Source organism: Stenella coeruleoalba (genome assembly GCF_951394435.1).
Source record: "Stenella coeruleoalba genome assembly, chromosome: 13".
In the NCBI taxonomy this organism is placed as follows: Eukaryota; Metazoa; Chordata; class Mammalia; order Artiodactyla; family Delphinidae; genus Stenella; species Stenella coeruleoalba.
Window position 1 is genome coordinate 25,471,135 of NC_137159.1, and position 19,422 is coordinate 25,490,556.

Here is a 19,422-nt window from a genome sequence, read left to right on the forward strand (position 1 = left end):
AAATAGACTTTAAAATAAAGAGTGATACAAGAGACAAGGAAGGACACTACATAATGATCAAAGAATCAATCCAAGAAGAAGATACAACAATTATAAATATATATGCACCCAACATAGGAGCACCTCAGTACATAAGGCAAATGCTAACAGCTATAAAAGAGGAAATCGACAGTAACACAATAATAGTGGGGGACTCTAACAACCTACTTTTATCAATGGACAGATCACCCAGACAGAAAATCAATAAGGAAACAAAGGCCTTAAATGACACATTAGACCAGATGAATTTAATTGATATCTATAGAACATTCCATCCGAAAGCAGCAGAATACACTTTCTTTTCAAATGCACAGGGAACATTCTTCAGGATAGATCACAATTTGGGCCATAAGTCAAGCCTCAGTAAATTTAAGAAAATTGAAATCACGTCAAGCATCTTTTCTCACCACAACGTATGAGATTGAAATCAACTACAAGAAAAAAACTGCAAAAAATACAAACAAGGGAGGCTAAACAATATGCTATGAAACAACTAATGGATCACTGAAGAAATCAAAGAGGAAATCAAAAACATACCTAGAGACAAATGAAAATAAAAACACGACTATCCAAAACCTATGAGATGCAGCAAAAGCAGTTCTAAGAGGGAAGTTTATAGCAATATACTTGCTAGCAAGGATGCAGAACAACTGAAATTCTCAAACACTGCTGGTATAAATGCAAAATGGTACTGGTACTTTGGAAAACAGTTTGGCAGATTCTTTAAAAAGTAAACATATGTTTACAAGATCCAGCATTCCCACTCCTACGTATTTACCCAAGAGACATGAAAAGTTAATGTTCACACAAAAACCTACATGCAAATATTTACAGCACCTTTATTCATAATCACCAAAAACTGGCAAATATCCCTCAACTGGGGAATGGATAAACAAAATGTGGTACGTACATTCCATACAATGGAATACTACACAGAAATAAAAAGAAACAAACTACTGATACACGCAACATAAATGAATCTCAAATGCATTATTAAGGAAGCCAGGCTCAAAAGTCTACAAACTGTATGATTCCATTTATGAAGGCAAACTATGTGGACAATAAATAGATCAGTGGTTGCCAGGAGCTGGCACACTTGTTGGGTGGGAGAGGACTATAAAGAGGCAGCAACGAGGGAATTTTTGTGGTGGTGTAACTTTTCTAATCTTTGATTGAGATGGTCATTAAATGCATTTATCAAAACTCATAAAACTATACACTAAAAGGGGTGAATTTTGCTGAAAAAAAAAAGGGCAGTTCATAAAAGATAAACATGTCATATGGAAGAAACTTTAGAATAACCCACTCAACTGATAAGAGGGAAAACTCAGGAAGGGTGATTAACAGTTTTATCTAAGGTAGTAGGAGTAGTGAGATGAGAACCAAAGTCTCTTGACCCGTCCAGGATCCTTTCTACTACAGCAATATTTTCCAATGCTGTTTTACCTTGACCCCCAGTAAGAAATACACAACATTACCACAAAGTTGGCAGCTTAAACCAACACTCATTTATTATCTTACAGTTCTGCAAGTTAGAAGTCTGGCACAGTGTGACCAGATTATCTGCTCTGGGTCTCACCAGGCCAAAGTGAAGGTGTCAGCTGACCTGGGCTTTTTCTGGAGGCTCTAAGGGACAACCCATTTCCAAGACCAGGCAAGTTACCGGCAGAATTCAGTTCAATGCAGTTATGGGACTGAGGTCATTTCCTTGCTGGCTGTCAGCCAGCAGTTATCATCTTCTAAAGGCTGCCACATTCCTTGGCTCATGACCCTCTCCATCTTCAAAGCCAGCAACAATAGATCATGTCCTTTTCATGCTTTGAATCTTTCTGATGTCCTCTTCTGCCACATCTCTATAACTTCTTACCCTCAGCCAGGAGAAAGCTCTGCTTTTAAGAGTTCATGTGATTACTTTGGGGCTGGCCAGACAATCCAGGATCATCTATTTTAAAGTCTACTGATTAGTAACCTTAATTACATATGCAACATTCTCTCTTGCCATGTAATATATTCACAAGCATGACACCAGGGGCAAAGGTCACGGGGGCCAAAACTGTGCCCACCACATAGATTTTCCACAATGATGTAATATACACACATATAAATGAAACAAACTTACCTTTCACTCAGTTCAACACTTCACTGCTTTTATTATTTTAAAATGACAGTGGCAACATAGTACATTGATTTCATGTCCTATTAATGGGCTGCAACCTCTAAGTTTATCGTGAAAAAAGGCCTGCATTCCCTTTTAAATTCCAATCTGCAATAATACAAGGCCCATGGAAGGGCCTCAGGGGCCTGGGTAACCCCTGAAATTATATGCAAAGTTCTGGTACTAACTAATCCTAAGAAAAACAGACAAACCCATGTCGGGGACAGTCTGCCGGATACCTCCCCAGTGCTACTGAAGGCTATCATGGTCATGAAAAGAGAAAACAGACCAGAGGAGACTAGGAGACATGACAAGTAAATATAATGTACTGGATTGGATCTTAGAACAGAAAAAGGATATTAATGGGAAAATGAGAAATCCAAAAAGTCTGGAGTTTAGTTAATAGTGATATAAATGTCAGTTTCTTAGGTTTGACAAATGTACCTGGCAATGTAAGATGTTAACAATGGGGAACTAGGTGAGGAGTATACAAGAACTCTGTACTGTCTTTGCAGCTTTTCTGTAAATCAGTATTATTCTAAAAGAAAATTTACTTATAAAACATTACAAGATCGAGCATCTGCACATCCTTCTAGGGAGATTTATAGACTTTATACCTCCTATTCATGATCCAAAAATATTTAAGTCCCACTGTCCAAGGCTTCCTACTGCTTTCCTTAACCACTACTTTCTAAGTACTCTGCCTCCTTCCTCCTATGTCACCCACGCCTTCTCAAAAAACAAGATTTAACTAGAGCCTGGGGAAGGGAAGAATGCAGAATTATTTTCTAATGGGTTCAGTTTCAGTGTGGGAAGATGAAAAATATTCTGGAGATGGGTGATGGTGATAACAATGGGAATAAATGCCACAGAACTGTACACTTAAAAGTGGTTAAAATGATACATTTTATGTTATGTATATTTTACAATTTTAAAAATAAAGGAATGGGTACTGATACATGCTATAACATAGATAAACCTTACAAAACATTACCTTAAGTGAAAGAAGGCAGACACAAAATACCACCTATTATGTAATTCCCTTAACAATGCTCCAAAATTGACTATAGCAACAGTTTTACATATCTGTGAATATATTAAAAACTACTGAAATGTACACTTTAAATGGGTAAATTGTATGGTAGGTGAATTATATCTCAATAAAGCTACTGAAATATTTTAACTGGTTTTAAATCTAGGATCACATTTATTTGACCTCTGAAGACCTTAAGTGACATCCTATAAATTCTGGAGCCACACTCTGCTGATGTGCTAAAAAAATGAACAAATAAATGAAAGACTGGGGTTTACAATGGCTAGCAGGGAAGATCAGAAAAATCTGTGGCTAGGCATGGTGGCTCTCCAGTCATGACGCAAGAACAAAGACAAGATGATAAAACACACTAGGTTGAGGTTGATCAGAAACTTTTATTTGGTCCTTACCATTTATTAAGCAACCTACAAAATCATTTTTGATATCTCTACCACAAGCAGCAGCAGCTGCATCCAGGCCAGAAATGGAAGACACAAGTAGTGGAAGACCTTATAAAGAAAAGCTAACCGGTGAGATCTCTGCTTATCCAGGCTTAGGTGAAGGCAGAACAGGAAAAGTGTGTAAGTCCAGTATTTCAAAGACTCTTCTTCAAAGCTGAGACCTGCAGAGGGCCTAGCTGAAGGATGCAGGTACAGGCTCACAAAACTGCCCAGGCTCAGCAATCAATCCAAAGTACCTAAAAACACAAAGAGCAATGTTGAAAGCAAGGTGCCTCGAGAGCTGGATGAATGTAGCAAACTGGGCAAAGTTAAGTGGCAGCTGCTTTGGTACTGGCAGTTCTTCTAAGACCAAAATGCTCATTTTGAGGAATATCCATCCAAAAGATCCTTGGGGAAGAACATGTCATTACAGAGGCTGGGCAGTTGGGTCTGGAGAGTTCAATTTAGATGTGGGAAAAGGGCTAAGAAATTGTGTTGGTTAATGAGCATCTGTGGAGACTACAACAAGGGGTGAGTGATACAAAATAAATAAGTTTTCTAAGCAGAGTGTATAATCTTTGAAAAAGTTCCAGGTCAAGATGGGAAACTGGGGACTTCCCTGGTGGCACAGTGGTTAAGAATCCTCCTGCCATTGTAGAGGACATGGGTTCGATACCTGGTCTGGGAAGATCCCACATGCCATGGAGCAAATAAGCCCATGTGCCACAACTACTAAGCCTGCACTCTAGAACCTGAGAGCCACAACTACTGAGCCCATATGCTGCAACTACTGAAGCCCACATGCCAGATCCCACGCTCCGCAACAAGACAAGCCACCACCATGAGAAGCCTGCGCACCACAACAAAGAGTAGCCTCCACTCGCCGCAACTAGAGAAAGCCTACACGAAGCAATGAAGACCCAATGCAGCCAAAAATAAAATTTTTTTTAAACTTTAAAAAAAGATGGGAAACTGGACCCTCAAGTTTGTATGCCCTCCCATGCAAGATTCCACGTGAAAGGAAAAAAAATCTTTTAACAAGTATATAAATCTACAACAAAGAGATTTGGTTGAAACAAAAAATTGACTGACAGAAATCTGACTGAAGTGTGTTTATAAATAGGGCAGAGGAAAATGAGCCTACAATAAACAGAGGGGGGTGCAGCAGAGGTGGGAACCCATCTCACTAGAAAACTCATGGGGAGGATCTAGACTGACACCAAAAATGACAGAAAGAGATGCAAGGCTAACATGGGTAATGACTCGAGGGTCTATATGAGAAACAGTTGACCACATCTCCTCACAACCCTCCCAGTGAGCAGCACTACCAGAAAACAAGCATTTAAACTAAATCTAACTTGAAAAAAAATCAGCAGGCTCTCTTCTAAAGAACTAAATGAATTATCTGGAGAACAAGTGGCTTCTGAAAATTCCAGCTTCCCACCGTCAAGTTTTCTGGCCTTTGGAGGCCCCCAACATAACATCTGGTCCCACCCGCTACCCACACTAAAGTAAAACTGCAAGGCAATAACCACCCTCCATACACATACTTACACAGGTTCCAAAGAGCTTTCTTATTCCCTCATTCTAAAATAGAATAAAAATTACATGGCATTTGAAGAAAGCCTATCCAGTAAAAGGAAAGATTTGAAAGAATAATTCAGGGAAAAGAACACGTAAGAAAAGAACAAAACAAAGCAAAAAAACTTCAAAATTTTTTTAATAGCCTCTGCTTTTGATAATGTCAAATTTCTGCTGATACCAACTGATAGAACTGATTAATCTATTTTTAAAAAGAAAATCCTTCAGGCATTAAATAGGCCTCAAGAAAAGGCAAACCCAAAATCTAGAGAAGGCAAAAACACAAAGAAAACCCAGCCTCCAAAACTGCTTTTACCTCAGGGGAATCTGCCAATCCAAAAGAGAGCTGAAAAACATTTGCAATTTTGGCTAAGCAAATGAAGGGTCAAATCTGAGAATCTGCCCAAGTGGAAAGGTTTGATAATTTCCCCCTTTCTAAATGCTGGATTCCCAAAAGGCTACACCCTCAGAGTAAGGCTGAACTAGAATTAAATCAGTCCCCTCACAGACCTGCCATCACAGTTGATATCACCACAGTGATCAAGGAATCCTCAAGTCTTAGATTCAAAAAGGAGGTTCTGCACTGATACATGCCCCTAGGTGTCTTGCAGAAGCAAATGAAAATCTTTGAAGAAAGGTCTCATTATACTGGCCTCAAATAATTATCCAACAAATTATTTTTTCAAATATTAATACAATGACAAATATACCAAGATAGGGCTTCCCTGGTGGCGCAGTGGTTGAGAGTCTGCCTGCCAATGCAAGGGACACAGGTTCGTGCCCCAGTCCGGGAAGATCCCATATGCCGCGGAGCGGCTAGGCACGTGAGCCATGGCCGCTGAGCCTACGCGTCTAGAGCCTGTGCTCCACAACGGGAGAGGTCACAACAGTGAGAGGCCCGCATACTGCAACAATATATATATATACACTAAGATAACTAAGCAAATAGAAAAAGACCATGAGACAGTACCAACAAAAACAATAGACAGAAAAGTAAATAAATAAGCCAGGCTTAAAAGGCTTTGGATATTAAGATTGGACACAGACTATAAACAATTGTACATACTACATTTAGTGAAATAAAAGACAAGTTTCAAAACATCTGCAGCAAATACAAACTAACAAAATATATTTGAAAAATAACTAAATGGAATTCACAGAAAATGAAAAATACAAAAACAAGAACTGAAACTAATAAATCAACAGGAAAGTTTAAAGGAGACAAGACTACTGAACAGAGAATTAATAAAATGGAAGGTCAGAAAAATTACATATAATACATCATGGAGTGGCAAAATGATGGTTGACTTTTAGCATACATTTAATGTGAATCCCAGAGAGAAAGGAGAAAGAAAAACAGAAAGGAGAGACAAAGAGACTTCTCCAGGACAGATGAAAGACATCAATCCATAGATTTAAAAAGCCTAAGCACTTGCTGCCGCCACCAAGAAGCCTGTGTGTGAACACAGGTTATTATCCACAACCCCCTTCCGGGGAGCCTGTGCAGCCCGCCACTGCCAGGGTCCCGGGATGCAGGAACAACTCCCCCGGGAGAACGCATGGCGCACCTCAGGCTGGTGCAATGTCACGCCGGCCTCTGCCCCTGCAGGCTCGCCCCACATTCCATTCCCCTCCCTCCCCCCAGCCTGAGTGAGCCAGAGCCCCTGATTCAGCGACTCCTTTAACCCCGTCCTGTCTGAGCGAAGAACAGATGCCCTCCAGTGACCTACACGCAGAGGCGGGGCCAAATCCAAAGCTGAGCCCCTGGGAGCTGTGAGAACAAAGAAGAGAAAGGGAAATCTCTCCCAGCAGCCTCAGAAGCAGCGGATTAAAGCTCCACAATCAACTTGATGTACCCTGTATCTGTGGAATACATGAATAGACAACGAATCATAACCAAATAGAGGAGGTGGACTTTGAGAGCAAGATTTAAGATTTTTTCCCCTTTTCCTCTTTTTGTGAATGTGTATGTGTATGCTTCTGTGTGAGATATCGTCTGTATAGCTTTGCTTCCACCATTTGTCTTAGGGTTCTATCCGTCTGTTGTTTTTGTTTGTTTATTTTTAATTTTTTTTCCTTAATAATTATTTTTTTATTTTAATAACTTTATTATATTTTATCTTATTTTATTTTACTTTATGTTTCTTTCTTTTTTTCCTTCCTTCCCTCCTTCCTTCCTCCCTCCCTCCCTTCTTTCTTTCTCTCTTTCTTTCTCTTTCTTTCTTTCTCTCTCTCTCTCTCTCTCTCTCTCTCTCTCCCTCCCTCCCTCCCTCCCTCCCTCCCTCCCTCCCTCTCCCTCCCTCCCTCCCTCCCTCCCTCTCTCTCTCTCTCTTTCTTTCTTTCTTTCTTTCTTCTTCTCCCTTTTATTCTAAGTCATTTGGATGAAAGGTTCTTGGTGCTGCAGCCAGGAGTCAGTGCTGTGCCTCTGAGGTGGGAGAGCCACCCTCAGGACACTGGTCCACAACAGACCTCCCAGCTCCACATAATAACGAACGGCGAAAATCTCCCAGAGATCTCCATCTCAACACCAGCACCCAGCTTCACTCAACAACCAGCAAGCTACAATGCAGGACACCCTATGGCAAACAACTAGCAAGATAGGAACACAACCCCACCCATTAGCAGAGAGGCTGCCTAAAATCATAATAAGTCCACAGACACCCCAAAACACACCACCAGACGTGGACCTGCCCACCAGAAAGACAAGATCCAGCCTCATCACCAGAACACAGGCACTAGTCCCCTCCACCAGGAAGCCTTCACAACCCACTGAAACAAACTTAGCCACTGGGGACAGACACCAAACACAACGGGAACTACGAACCTGCAGCCTGCAAAAAGGAGACCCCAAACACAGTAAGATAAGCAAAATGAGAAGACAGAAAAACACACAGCAGATGAAGGAGCAAGATAAAAACCCACAAGGCCTAAAAAATGAAGAGGAAATAGGCAGTCTACCTGAAAAAGAATTCAGAATAATGATAGTAAAGATGATCCAAAATCTTGGAAACAGAATGGACAAAATGCAAGAAACATTTAACAAGGACCTAGAAGAACTAAAGATGAAACAAGCAATGATGAACAACACAATAAATGAAATTAAAAATACTCTAGAAGGGATCAATAGCAGAATAACTGACGCAGAAGAACGGATAAGTAACCTGGAAGATAAAATAGTGGAAATAACTACTGCAGAGCAGAATAAAGAAAAAAGAATGAAAAAAACTGAGGACAGACTCAGAGACCTCTGGGACAACATTAAACACACCAACATTCGAATTATAGGGGTTCCAGAATAAGAAGAGAAAAAGAAAAGGACTGAGAAAATATTTCAAGAGATTACTGTTGACAACTTCCCTAATATGGGAAAGGAAATAGTTAATCAAGTCCAGAAAGCACAGAGAGTCCCATATAGGATAAATTCAAAGAGAAATACACCAAGACACATATTAATCAAACTGTCAAAAATAAAATACAAAGAAAACAATTAAAAGCAGCAAGGGAAAAACAACAAATAACACACAAGGGAATCCCAATAAGGTTAACAGCTGATCTTTCAGCAGAAACTCTGCAAGCCAGAAGGGACTGGCAGGACATATTTAAAGTGATGATGGAGAAAAACCTGCAACCAAGATTACTCTACCCAGCAAAGATCTCATGCAGATTTGATGGAGAAATTAAAATCTTTACAGACAAGCAAAACCTGAGAGCATTCAGCACCACCAAACCAGCTTTAAAACAACTGCTAAAGGAACTTCTCTAGGCAAGAAACACAAGAGAAGGAAAAGACCTACAATGACGAACCCAAAACAATTAAGAAAATGGGAATAGGAACATACATATCGATAATTACCTTAAATGTAAATGGATTAAATGCTCCCACCAAAGACACAGATTGGCTGAATGGATACAAAAACAAGACCCATATATTTGCTGTCTACAAGAGACCCACTTCAGACCTAGAGATACATACAGACTGAAAGGGGATGGAAAAAGGTATTTCATGCTAATGAAAACCAAAAGAAAGCTGGAGTAGCAATTCTCATACCAGACAAAATAGACTTTAAAATAAAGACTATTAGAAGAGACAAAGAAGGACACTACATAACAATCAAGGAATCGATCCAAGAAGAAGATATAACAATTGTAAATATTTATGCCCCAACATAGGAGCACCTCAATACATAAGGCAAATACTAACAGCCATAAAAGGGGAAATCGACAGTAACACATTCATACTAGGGGACTTTAACACCTCACTTTCACCAACGGACAGATCATCCAAAATGAAAATAAATAAGGAAACACAAGCTTTAAATGATACATTAAACAAGATGAACTTAATTGATATTTATAGGACATTCCATCCAAAAACAACAGAATACACATTTTTTTCAAGTGCTCATGGAACATTCTCCAGGATAGATCATATCTTGGATCACAAGTCAAGCCTTGGTAAATTTAAGAAAACTGAAATTGTTTCAAGTATCTTTTCCGACCACAACGTTATGAGACTAGATATCAATTACAGGAAAAGATCTGTAAAAAATACAAACACATGGAGGCTAAACAATACACTACTTAATAATGAAGTGATCACTGAAGACATCGAATAGGAAATCAAAAAATACCCAGAAACAAATGACAATGGAGACATAACAACCCAAAATCTATGGGATGCAGCAAAAGCAGTTCTAAGAGAGAAGTTTATAGCAATACAATCCTAACTTAAGAAACAGGAAACATCTCGAATAAACAACATAACCTTGCACCTAAAGCAATTAGGGTAAAGAAGAACAAAAAAAACCCAAAGTTAGCAGAAGGAAAGAAATCATAAATGAGAGCAAATATCAATAAAATTAAAAGCTGGTTCTTTGAGAAGATAAACAAAATTGATAAACCATTAGTCAGACTCATCAAGAAAAAAAGGGAGAAGACTCAAATCAATAGAATTAGAAATGAAAAAGAAGTAACAACTGACACTGCAGAAATACAAAAGATCATGAGAGATTACTACAAGCAACTCTAGGCCAATAAAATGGACAATCTGGAAGAAATGGACAAATTCTTAGAAATGCACAACCTGCCAAGTCAGAATCAGGAAGAAATAGATAATATGAACAGACCAAACACAAGCACTGAAATTGAAACTGTGATTAAAAATCTTCCAACAAACAAAAGCCCAGGACCAAATGGCTTCACAGGCAAATTCTATGAAAAATTTAGAGAAGAGCTAACACCTATCCTTCTCAAATTCTTCCAAAATATAGCAGAGGGCACTCCCAAATTCCTTCTACGAGGCCACCATCACCCTGATACCAAAACCAGACAAGGATGTCACAAAGAAAGAAAACTACAGGCCAATATCACTGATGAACATAGATGCAAAAATCCTCAACAAAATACTAGCAAACAGAATCCAACAGCACATTAAAAGGATCATACACCATGATCAAGTGGGGTTTATTCCAGGAATGCAAGGATTCTTCAATATACGCAAATCAATCAACGTGATACACCATATTAACAAACTGAAGGAGAAACACCATATGATCATCTCAATAGATGCAGAGAAAGCTTTTGACAAAATTCAACACCCATTTATGATAAAAACCCTGCAGAAAGTACGCATAGAGGGAACTTTCCTCAACATAATAAAGGCCATATATGACAAACCCACAGCGAACACTGTTCTCAATGGTGAAAAACTGAAAGCATTTCCACTAAGCTCAGGAACAAGACAAGGTTGCCCACTCTCACCACTCTTATTCAACATAGTTTTGGAAGTTTTAGCCACAGCAATCAGAGAAGAAAAGGAAATAAAATGAATTCAAATCAGAAAAGAAGAAGTAAAGATGTCACTGTTTTCAGATGACATGATACTATACATGGAGAATCCTAAGATGCTACCAGAAAACTACTAGAGCTAATCAATTAATTTCGTAAAGTAGCAGAATACAAAATTAATGCACGAAATCTCTGGCATTCCTATACACTAAGGATGAATAATCTGAAAGTGAAATCAAGAAAACACTCCCATTTACCATTGCAACAAAAAATAAAATATCTAGGATAAACCTAGTTAAGGAGACAAAAGACCTGTATGCAGAAAATTATAAGACACTGATGAAAGAAATTAAAGATGATACAAATAGATGGAGAGATATACCATGTTCGTGGATTGGAAGAATCAACATTGTGAAAATGACTCTACTACCCAAAGCAATCTACAGATTCAATGCAATCCCTATCAAACTATCACTGGTATTTTTCACAGAACTAGAACAAAAAATTTCACAATTTGTATGGAAACACAAAAGACCCCGAATAGCCAAAGCAATCTTGAGAATGAAAAATGGAGCTGGAGGAAACAGGCTCCCTGACCTCAGACTATACTACAAAGCTACAGTAATCAAGATAGTATGGTACTGGCACAAAAACAGAAAGATAAATCAATGGAACAGGATAGAAAGCCCAGAGATAAACCCAAGCACATATGGTCACCTTATCCTTGATAAAGGAGTCAGGAATGTACAGTGGAGAAAGGACAGCCTCTTCAATAAGTTGTGCTGGGAAAACTGGACAGCTACATGTAAAAGTATGAGATTAGATCACTCCCTAACACCATATACAAAAATAAGCTCAAAATGGATTACAGACCTAAATGTAAGGCCAGAAACTATCAAACTCTTAGAGGAAAACATAGGCAGAATACTCTATGACATAAATCACAGCAAGATCCTTTTTGAGCCACCTCCTAGAGAAATGGAAATAAAAAAATAAAAATAAAAATAAACAAATGGGACCTAATGAAACTTCACAGCTTTTGCACAGCAAAGGAAACCGTAAACAAGACCAAAAGACAACCCTCAGAATGGGAGAAAATATTTGCAAATGAAGCAACTGACAATGGACTAATCTTCAAAATTTATAAGCAGCTCATGCAGCCCAATAACAAAAAAACAAACAACTCAATCCAAAAATGGGCAGAAGACCTAAACAGACATTTCTCCAAAGAAGATATACAGACTGCCAACAAACACATGAAAGAATGCTCAACTTCATTAATCATTAGAGAAATGCAAATCAAAACTACAATGAGATATCATCTCACACCTGTCAGAATGGCCATCATCAAAAAATCTACAAACAAAAAATGCTGGAGAGGGTGTGGAGAAAAAGGAACCCTCTTGCACTGTTGGTGGGAATGTAAATTGATACAGCCACTGTGGAGAACAGTATGGAGGTTCCTCAAAAAACTAAAAATAGAACTACCATATGACCCAGCAATCCCACTACTGGGCATATACCCTGAGAAAACCATAATTCAAAAAGAGTCACGTACCAAAATGTTCACTGCAGCTCTACTTACAATAGCCCGGAGATGGAAACAACCTAAGTGCCCATCATCGGATGAATGGATAAAGATGTGGCACATATATACAATGGAATATTACTCAGCCATGAAAAGAAACGAAATTGAGCTATTTGTAATGAGGTGGATAGACCTAGAGTCTGTCATACAGAGTGAAGTAAGTCAGAAAGAAAAAGACAAATACCGTATGCTAACACATATATATGGAATTTAAGAAAAAAAAAATGTCATGAAGAACCTAGCGGTAAGGAAGGAATAAAGACGCAGACCTCCTAGAGAACGGACTTGAGGTTATGGGGAGGGGGAAGGGTTAGCGGTGACAGGGCGAGAGAGAGTCATGGACATATACACACTAACAAACGTAGTAAGGTAGATAGCTAGTGGGAAGCAGCCGCATGGCACAGGGATATTGGCTCGGTGCTTTGTGACAGCCTGGAGGGGTGGGATAGGGAGAGTGGGACGGAGGGAGACGCAAGAGGGAAGACATATGGGAACATATGTTTATGTATGACTGATTCACTCTGTTATAAAGCAGAAACTAACACACCATTGTAAAGCAATTATACCCCAATAAAGATGTTAAAAAAAAAAAAATAATGACCTTAAATGTCAATGGACTAAATGCTCCAATCATAAGCATAGGGTGGCTGACTGGATGAAAAAACAATACCTATCTATTATGCTGCTTACAAGAGACCCACCTCAAAACTTCAGACATACACAGACTGAAAGTGTGGGGATGGAAAAAGATATTTCATGCAAACGGAAATAACAAGCAAGCTGGGGTAGCAATAGTCCTCTCAGACAAAATAGCCTTTAAAACAAAGTCTATAACAAAAGACAAAGAAGGGCATTATATAATGATAAAGGGATCAATACAAAGATAGGATGTAACATTCAATAACATATGCACCTAATATAGGAGTACCTAGTACATAAAGCAAACAGTAACAGACATAAAGGGAGAAATTGAGAGTAATACAATAGTAGTAGGGGACTTTGACACCCCACTTACATCAATGGACAGATCATCCAGATACAAAGTCAATAAGGAAACTGTGGTCATAAATGACATATTAGACCAGTTAACTTAAAAGATACCTACAGGATATTCCACCCAAAAACAACAGAATACACATTCTTTTCAAATGCACAAAGAATGTTCTCCAGGACAGATCACATGCCAGTTAACTAAACAAGTCTCAACAAATTTAAGAGGGTAGAAATTATATCAAGCATTTTTTCCCACCACAATGGTGGGAAACCAGAAATCAATCACAGGATGAAAAATGGGGAAAATACAAACATGCGGAGACTAAACATATGCTACTAAAAAACCAATGGGTCACTGAAGAAATCCAAGAGAAAATCAGAAACTACCTCAAGACAAATAAAAATGGAAACACAATTTTCCAAAATCTATGGGATGCAGCAAAAGCAGTTCTAAGAGAAAAGTTTGGAGCAACAGAGGCCTACCTTGAGAAATGAGAAAAATCTCAAACAACGTAACCTACCACCTAAAAGAATTAGAAGAAAAAGGACAAAGCCGAAAGTCAGCAGAACAAAGGTAACAATAAAGATCAGAGAGGAAAAAAATGAAACAGAGAAACATAAAACGACAGAAAGATCAATGAAACCAAGAGCTGGTTTTTTGAAAAGATAAACAAAATTGAAGTCTTCAGTCAACTCATCAAGAAAACATGAGGATCCAAATAAACAAAATAAGAGATACAAAAAAATCATAAGAGGCTACTACCAACAGTTATATGCCAACAAATTGGGCAATCCAGAAGAAAGGGATACATTTCTAGAAACAGACAACATTCCAAGACTGAATGAGAAAGAAATAGATAATCTGAACAGCTGGACCACCAGTAGTGAAACTGAACTATTAATCAAAAAACACCCAGCAAACAAAACTCCAGGACCAGATGGCTTCACAGAGAAGTTCTACCAAACATATAAAGAAGAGCTAGTACCTATCCTTCTCAAACTATTCCAAAAACCTGGAGGATGAAACACTCCCAAATTCATCCTACAGTAAGACCACCATTACCCTGATACCAAAACCAGACAAAGAAACTACAAACAAAAAAATTACAGGCCAATTATCACTGATGAATATAAATGCAAACACCCTCAACAAAATACTAGCAAACCAAATCCAATAATATATTTAAAAAGGATCATACAACATGATCAAGTAGAATTTATTCCAGGGATGCAAGGATAATTCAATATTCACAAATCAATCAATGTGATACACCACATTAACAAAAGGAAAGACAAAAACCACATGACCATCTTAATAGACGCAGAAAAAACATTTAACAAAATCCTACACCCTTTTATGATAAAAACACTCATCAATGTTGTTCCTACCAGACTGGCAAAAATCAAACCCTGATAATACCAAGTGTTGGTGAGAATGAGGAACAATGGGAACTGTCATACACTGCTGACAGAGATGTGAATCAGGTATACAAGATGTTTGGCAGTATCCAAAAAAGATATACATATTCTATGCCATACTCATTTCATAAGGAAAGGCTTAAAAAAGAATATATATATACACATACATATTTGCATTAAAATACCCAGAAGATTACACAAGAGACTAATAACTGCTACGTGAAGGGAGGGGACCTATATAAGGGATTAAAGGACAGAGAGGGTAGAGGAAGACTGTTCACAATACCGTTTTTCAACTTCTACACTCAACCTATATAGCATGGAAGATCTAATTATGATAAGGAGGTATGTTTTCAGCCTTGACACAAAGTGAGAGCTAGAAGTGAGCTAAAAATGGGAAAGGAAGGAATAAGAGAACTAACAGTCATACCTTACAAAGTGAGGAGCCAACAAAAAAAAAACATATTTTAGTATGTTATATAAATTGTAAAGGTAACAAAGGAACTAAAAATAATGATAAAACTACAAAAAATGAGAAAGGAGGGAAGGGACGGAGAGGGTAGTATAGGTTAGCCAAACCTTCGTTTATCATAGCAGGAAGTCAAAACATAAGATCTACAGTTGATAAATGAACAACAAAGCATATTATTCAGAAATATAAGAAACCATCTGAAAAGCTAAAAACAGAAATAATAAAAGGATGAGGGCCATTTCATTATAAGTCATTAGGTAACTATTTCACTTTTAAACAGGAATATATACTGACTCAATTAAAAAGAAAAAAAATTTCACTTAGAACATACACATCTAAGGACATAAGAACATTTATTTTACCAGGTACAAAATAATATAATACTGACTAAATCCAAGGGGGCTAAAATGACCAAAATTCAGATCTACTAATGTAGAATAGAGCAGAGGGATTCAACTACTCAGATTATTGAATCCAAAGATGAAAATGAACACATCCACCACTCATTAAATGGCCATTTATTAAAAATCCAAGCCAAGCACTATGCATGGTATAGGCTAAAGTGGAAAACTTTGTTAAGTTCTCTCCACTTCTATTCCTAGCACCCTCCAATTTATCATCCTGGCACCAGAAGTTGGCAGTTTTATGTCTTTAAACAGAAATTTGATCCCATTGCTCATCTCTTCGAAAAGATGGTAATTAAAAATAAACAGGTAGGAGTGCTCACTTCAGCAGTACACTTACTAAAATTGTAACGATACAGGGAAGGTTAGCATGGTCCCTGTGCAAGGATGACACACAAATTCATGAAGTATTCCATATTTAAAAATAAAAATAAACAGGTAGGGGCTTCCCTGGTGGCACAGTGATTGAGAGTCCGCCTGCCGATGCAGGGAACGCGGGTGCGTGCCCCAGTCCGGGAAGATCCCACATGCCGCGGAGCGGCTAGGCCCGTGAGCCATGGCCGCTGAGCCTGCGCGTCCGGAGCCTGTGCTCCGCAACAGGAGAGGCCACAACAGTGAGGGTCCCGCGTAACGCAAAAAAAAAAAAAAAAAAAAAAAACAGGTAGAGTTAGGCTCCAAACATTTTTGATTGAGGAACTGATAGGATGTCAGTCACAAGAAATTGTCTGCCTTAGGTAGGCAGCTAACAAGTTATTTTTAAGAGAAATGAGTAATCAGAAAAGAGACTTAAAAAAGATCTACAAATTAAGAGAATACTCAATATAGGCTCAAAGCTAGCCATGGGAATATATCTTAAAAGACATTTAAAAGAATATATCAACAGGGCCAGGGGCCTAGGTTGATTACAGATGCAGAACAAAGGAGTAAAAATAGTGAAATAAATAATTCAAGAAAAGATTTCTGAAAGTAATGAGGCTTCAGGGAGATAGTTGAGAACATCCTGGTGTGATAAAGGTGAGAATGAACTGAAGGTGCACGGCTTTCGCAAAGCTCTTCAATCAGAATATATGTAGGGAATAGTAAGCTGATCAGATTTAGGAATTAAGTAGGAGAGAGAGCTCTAAGAGAAGTTAGTTAAAATGAGGTATCTCAAATATTTTCTATTTCAATGACAAGATTTAGTTAGTATACAAGAATTAATCTAAAATTCCTAAGAACAAATAGATACAGGCCAGAATAGAATCTCACTGCGGCAAAATAATCACTTTACACAGACTGCTGAAGAAGAAAAAAGAACAAGAAGCAACCCTTTAAATGTTGGCAATCATTTCTGATCCCTAGCATTATGATGAGGGGTAAGATTTATATCTAAGAATGGAGATCAAAGTAAGAATCAAACTTCTGAATCCACCTAACTACACTGGGGTCTTTATAGTCCCTTCCATTTTTTTATGGTTAAGCAGTTTTCAGGAAGAAGTTCTAACTACCCAAGGGAATTTTTGTTTTTCCTATCTTAATAGGAAATGGGGAGAAAATTATTCCTACATGAAAAAGGAAGAACCAGGCCATCGGTTTTATAAGGTTTTGAAGTCAGATCGTTAGCATGGGAAAGACAGGTGGAAATGATTACCCCGTGATAGAGAACTCACCTTCCAGGAAAGCAAATTCATCCACAGCTTCTATTGCATTATCTGAAACACAAGGTAAAGGGACACCTGACTAACTCCGGTTATTTGGGCATCAACCTCTTACAAAAGCACAACCCACAGTGAAGGGCATGAGGCTTTATGCAAATTAGGGCATTTATAAAATTTGTCCCTTGCTATCTTGAGATCCATATCTACTCCACCACCAAATCTTACGTATCAGCTGTCTCTCTGAGAGTAAGAAAATAAGAAAAGCCTGGTTAAATACTGCTCACTGAGGGGAACATCTTTGCTCTGAAAGTCATCAAAGAAGTGTTGCCTATACAGAAGGGAAAGCGAGATTATGGTATATGAAAGCTTACAGATGTTCTAGGGTTACCAGCTAAAAAGTAGAGTCAGAAATCAAACCTCTACTTTCTAGGTGAATAAAAAAGTCAAGCCTGGTACAATATGGCAGAAGGTATAAAGGGGTCTAGTTAGCTTTGGCAACATCTAGACTCCTTCGGTTCTCTGTCCCAGCACCTCTCCAGCCACCCAAAGCAGATTTTCAAAAGGTAGGGTTTTCTGGCACTGTGGCAGCCCAAGAGAAAACATCGTAGGAAGAGACCTGTGGCACCGCTCATCTTACAGTGATGCCGTCTTAAACAGTGTAAGGGAAAACCTCAACCAGCCCTCTCTTGTCTGCCCCCAGATCCAAGATACCAAAGTGACACTCTACCCAAATCTCTCCTCTGAAGGGTTTTCCTCTTCCCCTGTTGAGCACAACAGTAGGCATCTTTTGCAATGGTTTCCACAAACAGTTCCTGTGAAGAAAAGCAGAAAAAAAATTTTAAAAACAATAAAAGTTATAATAAACCAAAATTGAAAAAACAAAACCACCAAGCAGAGTTGTATGGATGAATTCTAGTACAATTCTTGTGTGTGCTTCTGTTGGCGGTGGGGGAACGGACAGGGGTGAAAGAGAGGTTCTCAGGGAAGCTGAAGGTTCTCCTGGACTTCATAAAAGTCTAGTCCCCTTCTCCCTCCTGCAGTCGCCCATGACACATCCGTCCCTTCCTCACTTGTAGATCCACCACACTCATTTACTTGAGGTTCCTACAAGTTCAGTGTTAGACTGGAGATGCAAATTAAAGTCGTGTTCAGGCCCTCAAGAAGAGGTAGGTATGTTAGCAAACCAGTACAACTACTTTACGCGACGCTTTTCCCGTCCTCCCTTCCTATGCTCACACCTCAGAATCCGGCCCCAGAACCTCTCTCACCTCCCGGTGCTCAGCACACCCCGCCCCACATCCTCTTCTGGCTCCCCGCGTTCCCCAAACCTGGACCAAAGGCTCGCTAAGCCCCGCCCTTCGGAAAGGCCCCGAGCCCCGCCCCTCGCCAGGCACCCCCGCCACCCCATTGTGCCCCGGCCGCACCGCGGCTCGTGCCAGAATGAAGATGGCTTCCTGTCCTGCGAGCGTCACGTCGGGGTCCGCCTTCACCAAGGCCTTCACTCGCGCCAGAGGCAGCCTCGAGAGACGAGCCCCGGGCGCACTCGTCGGGGCATGGGGCTGCGGAGCCGCTGCGTCCCCACCGGTACCCTCCTCCTCCTGGAAAGCCCCGTTTCCAGTCGCCACAGCCGCCATCCACGCCCGAGCCTGCTGCGCGCGCAGCCGCCGACTGTGTGCACGCAAGCGGTGCCGGCCCCCTCCTCGCGCGCGCTGGAAGCCACGCCCCCTACGGGCGCGTGACTCCGCCCCTCACGCGGCGGGGCGCCAGACTTTTTGCCGCTCGCAGCGCCTCTGGGGGCCTGGTGGCCTGTCTTGCCGTCACAGATGACTCTGACGCGCCATCCTGCTTAGTTGAGCCCTCTTTTGAGAAATTTG

General features: G+C 39.6%; 1 protein-coding gene across 2 annotated transcripts; it reads right to left on the minus strand.

The window, feature by feature from the left end:
* Positions 1-3,583: 3,583 nt before the first annotated feature.
* POLE4 (DNA polymerase epsilon 4, accessory subunit) lies at positions 3,584-19,246 on the minus strand. 2 transcript variants are annotated; one of them, XM_079941200.1, is made up of 4 exons: positions 18,973-19,246; positions 18,276-18,360; positions 17,561-17,602; positions 3,584-3,924 (listed from the first exon to the last, which is right to left on the minus strand). In XM_079941200.1, exons 1-4 carry the CDS (start codon positions 19,180-19,182, stop codon positions 3,911-3,913), a joined length of 351 nt encoding a protein of 116 aa, XP_079797326.1. In that variant the 5' UTR covers positions 19,183-19,246; the 3' UTR covers positions 3,584-3,910. The 2 variants fall into 2 exon arrangements, with proteins under 2 accessions (XP_079797326.1, XP_079797327.1); XM_079941201.1 differs by lacking the exon at positions 17,561-17,602.
* Positions 19,247-19,422: the final 176 nt, after the last annotated feature.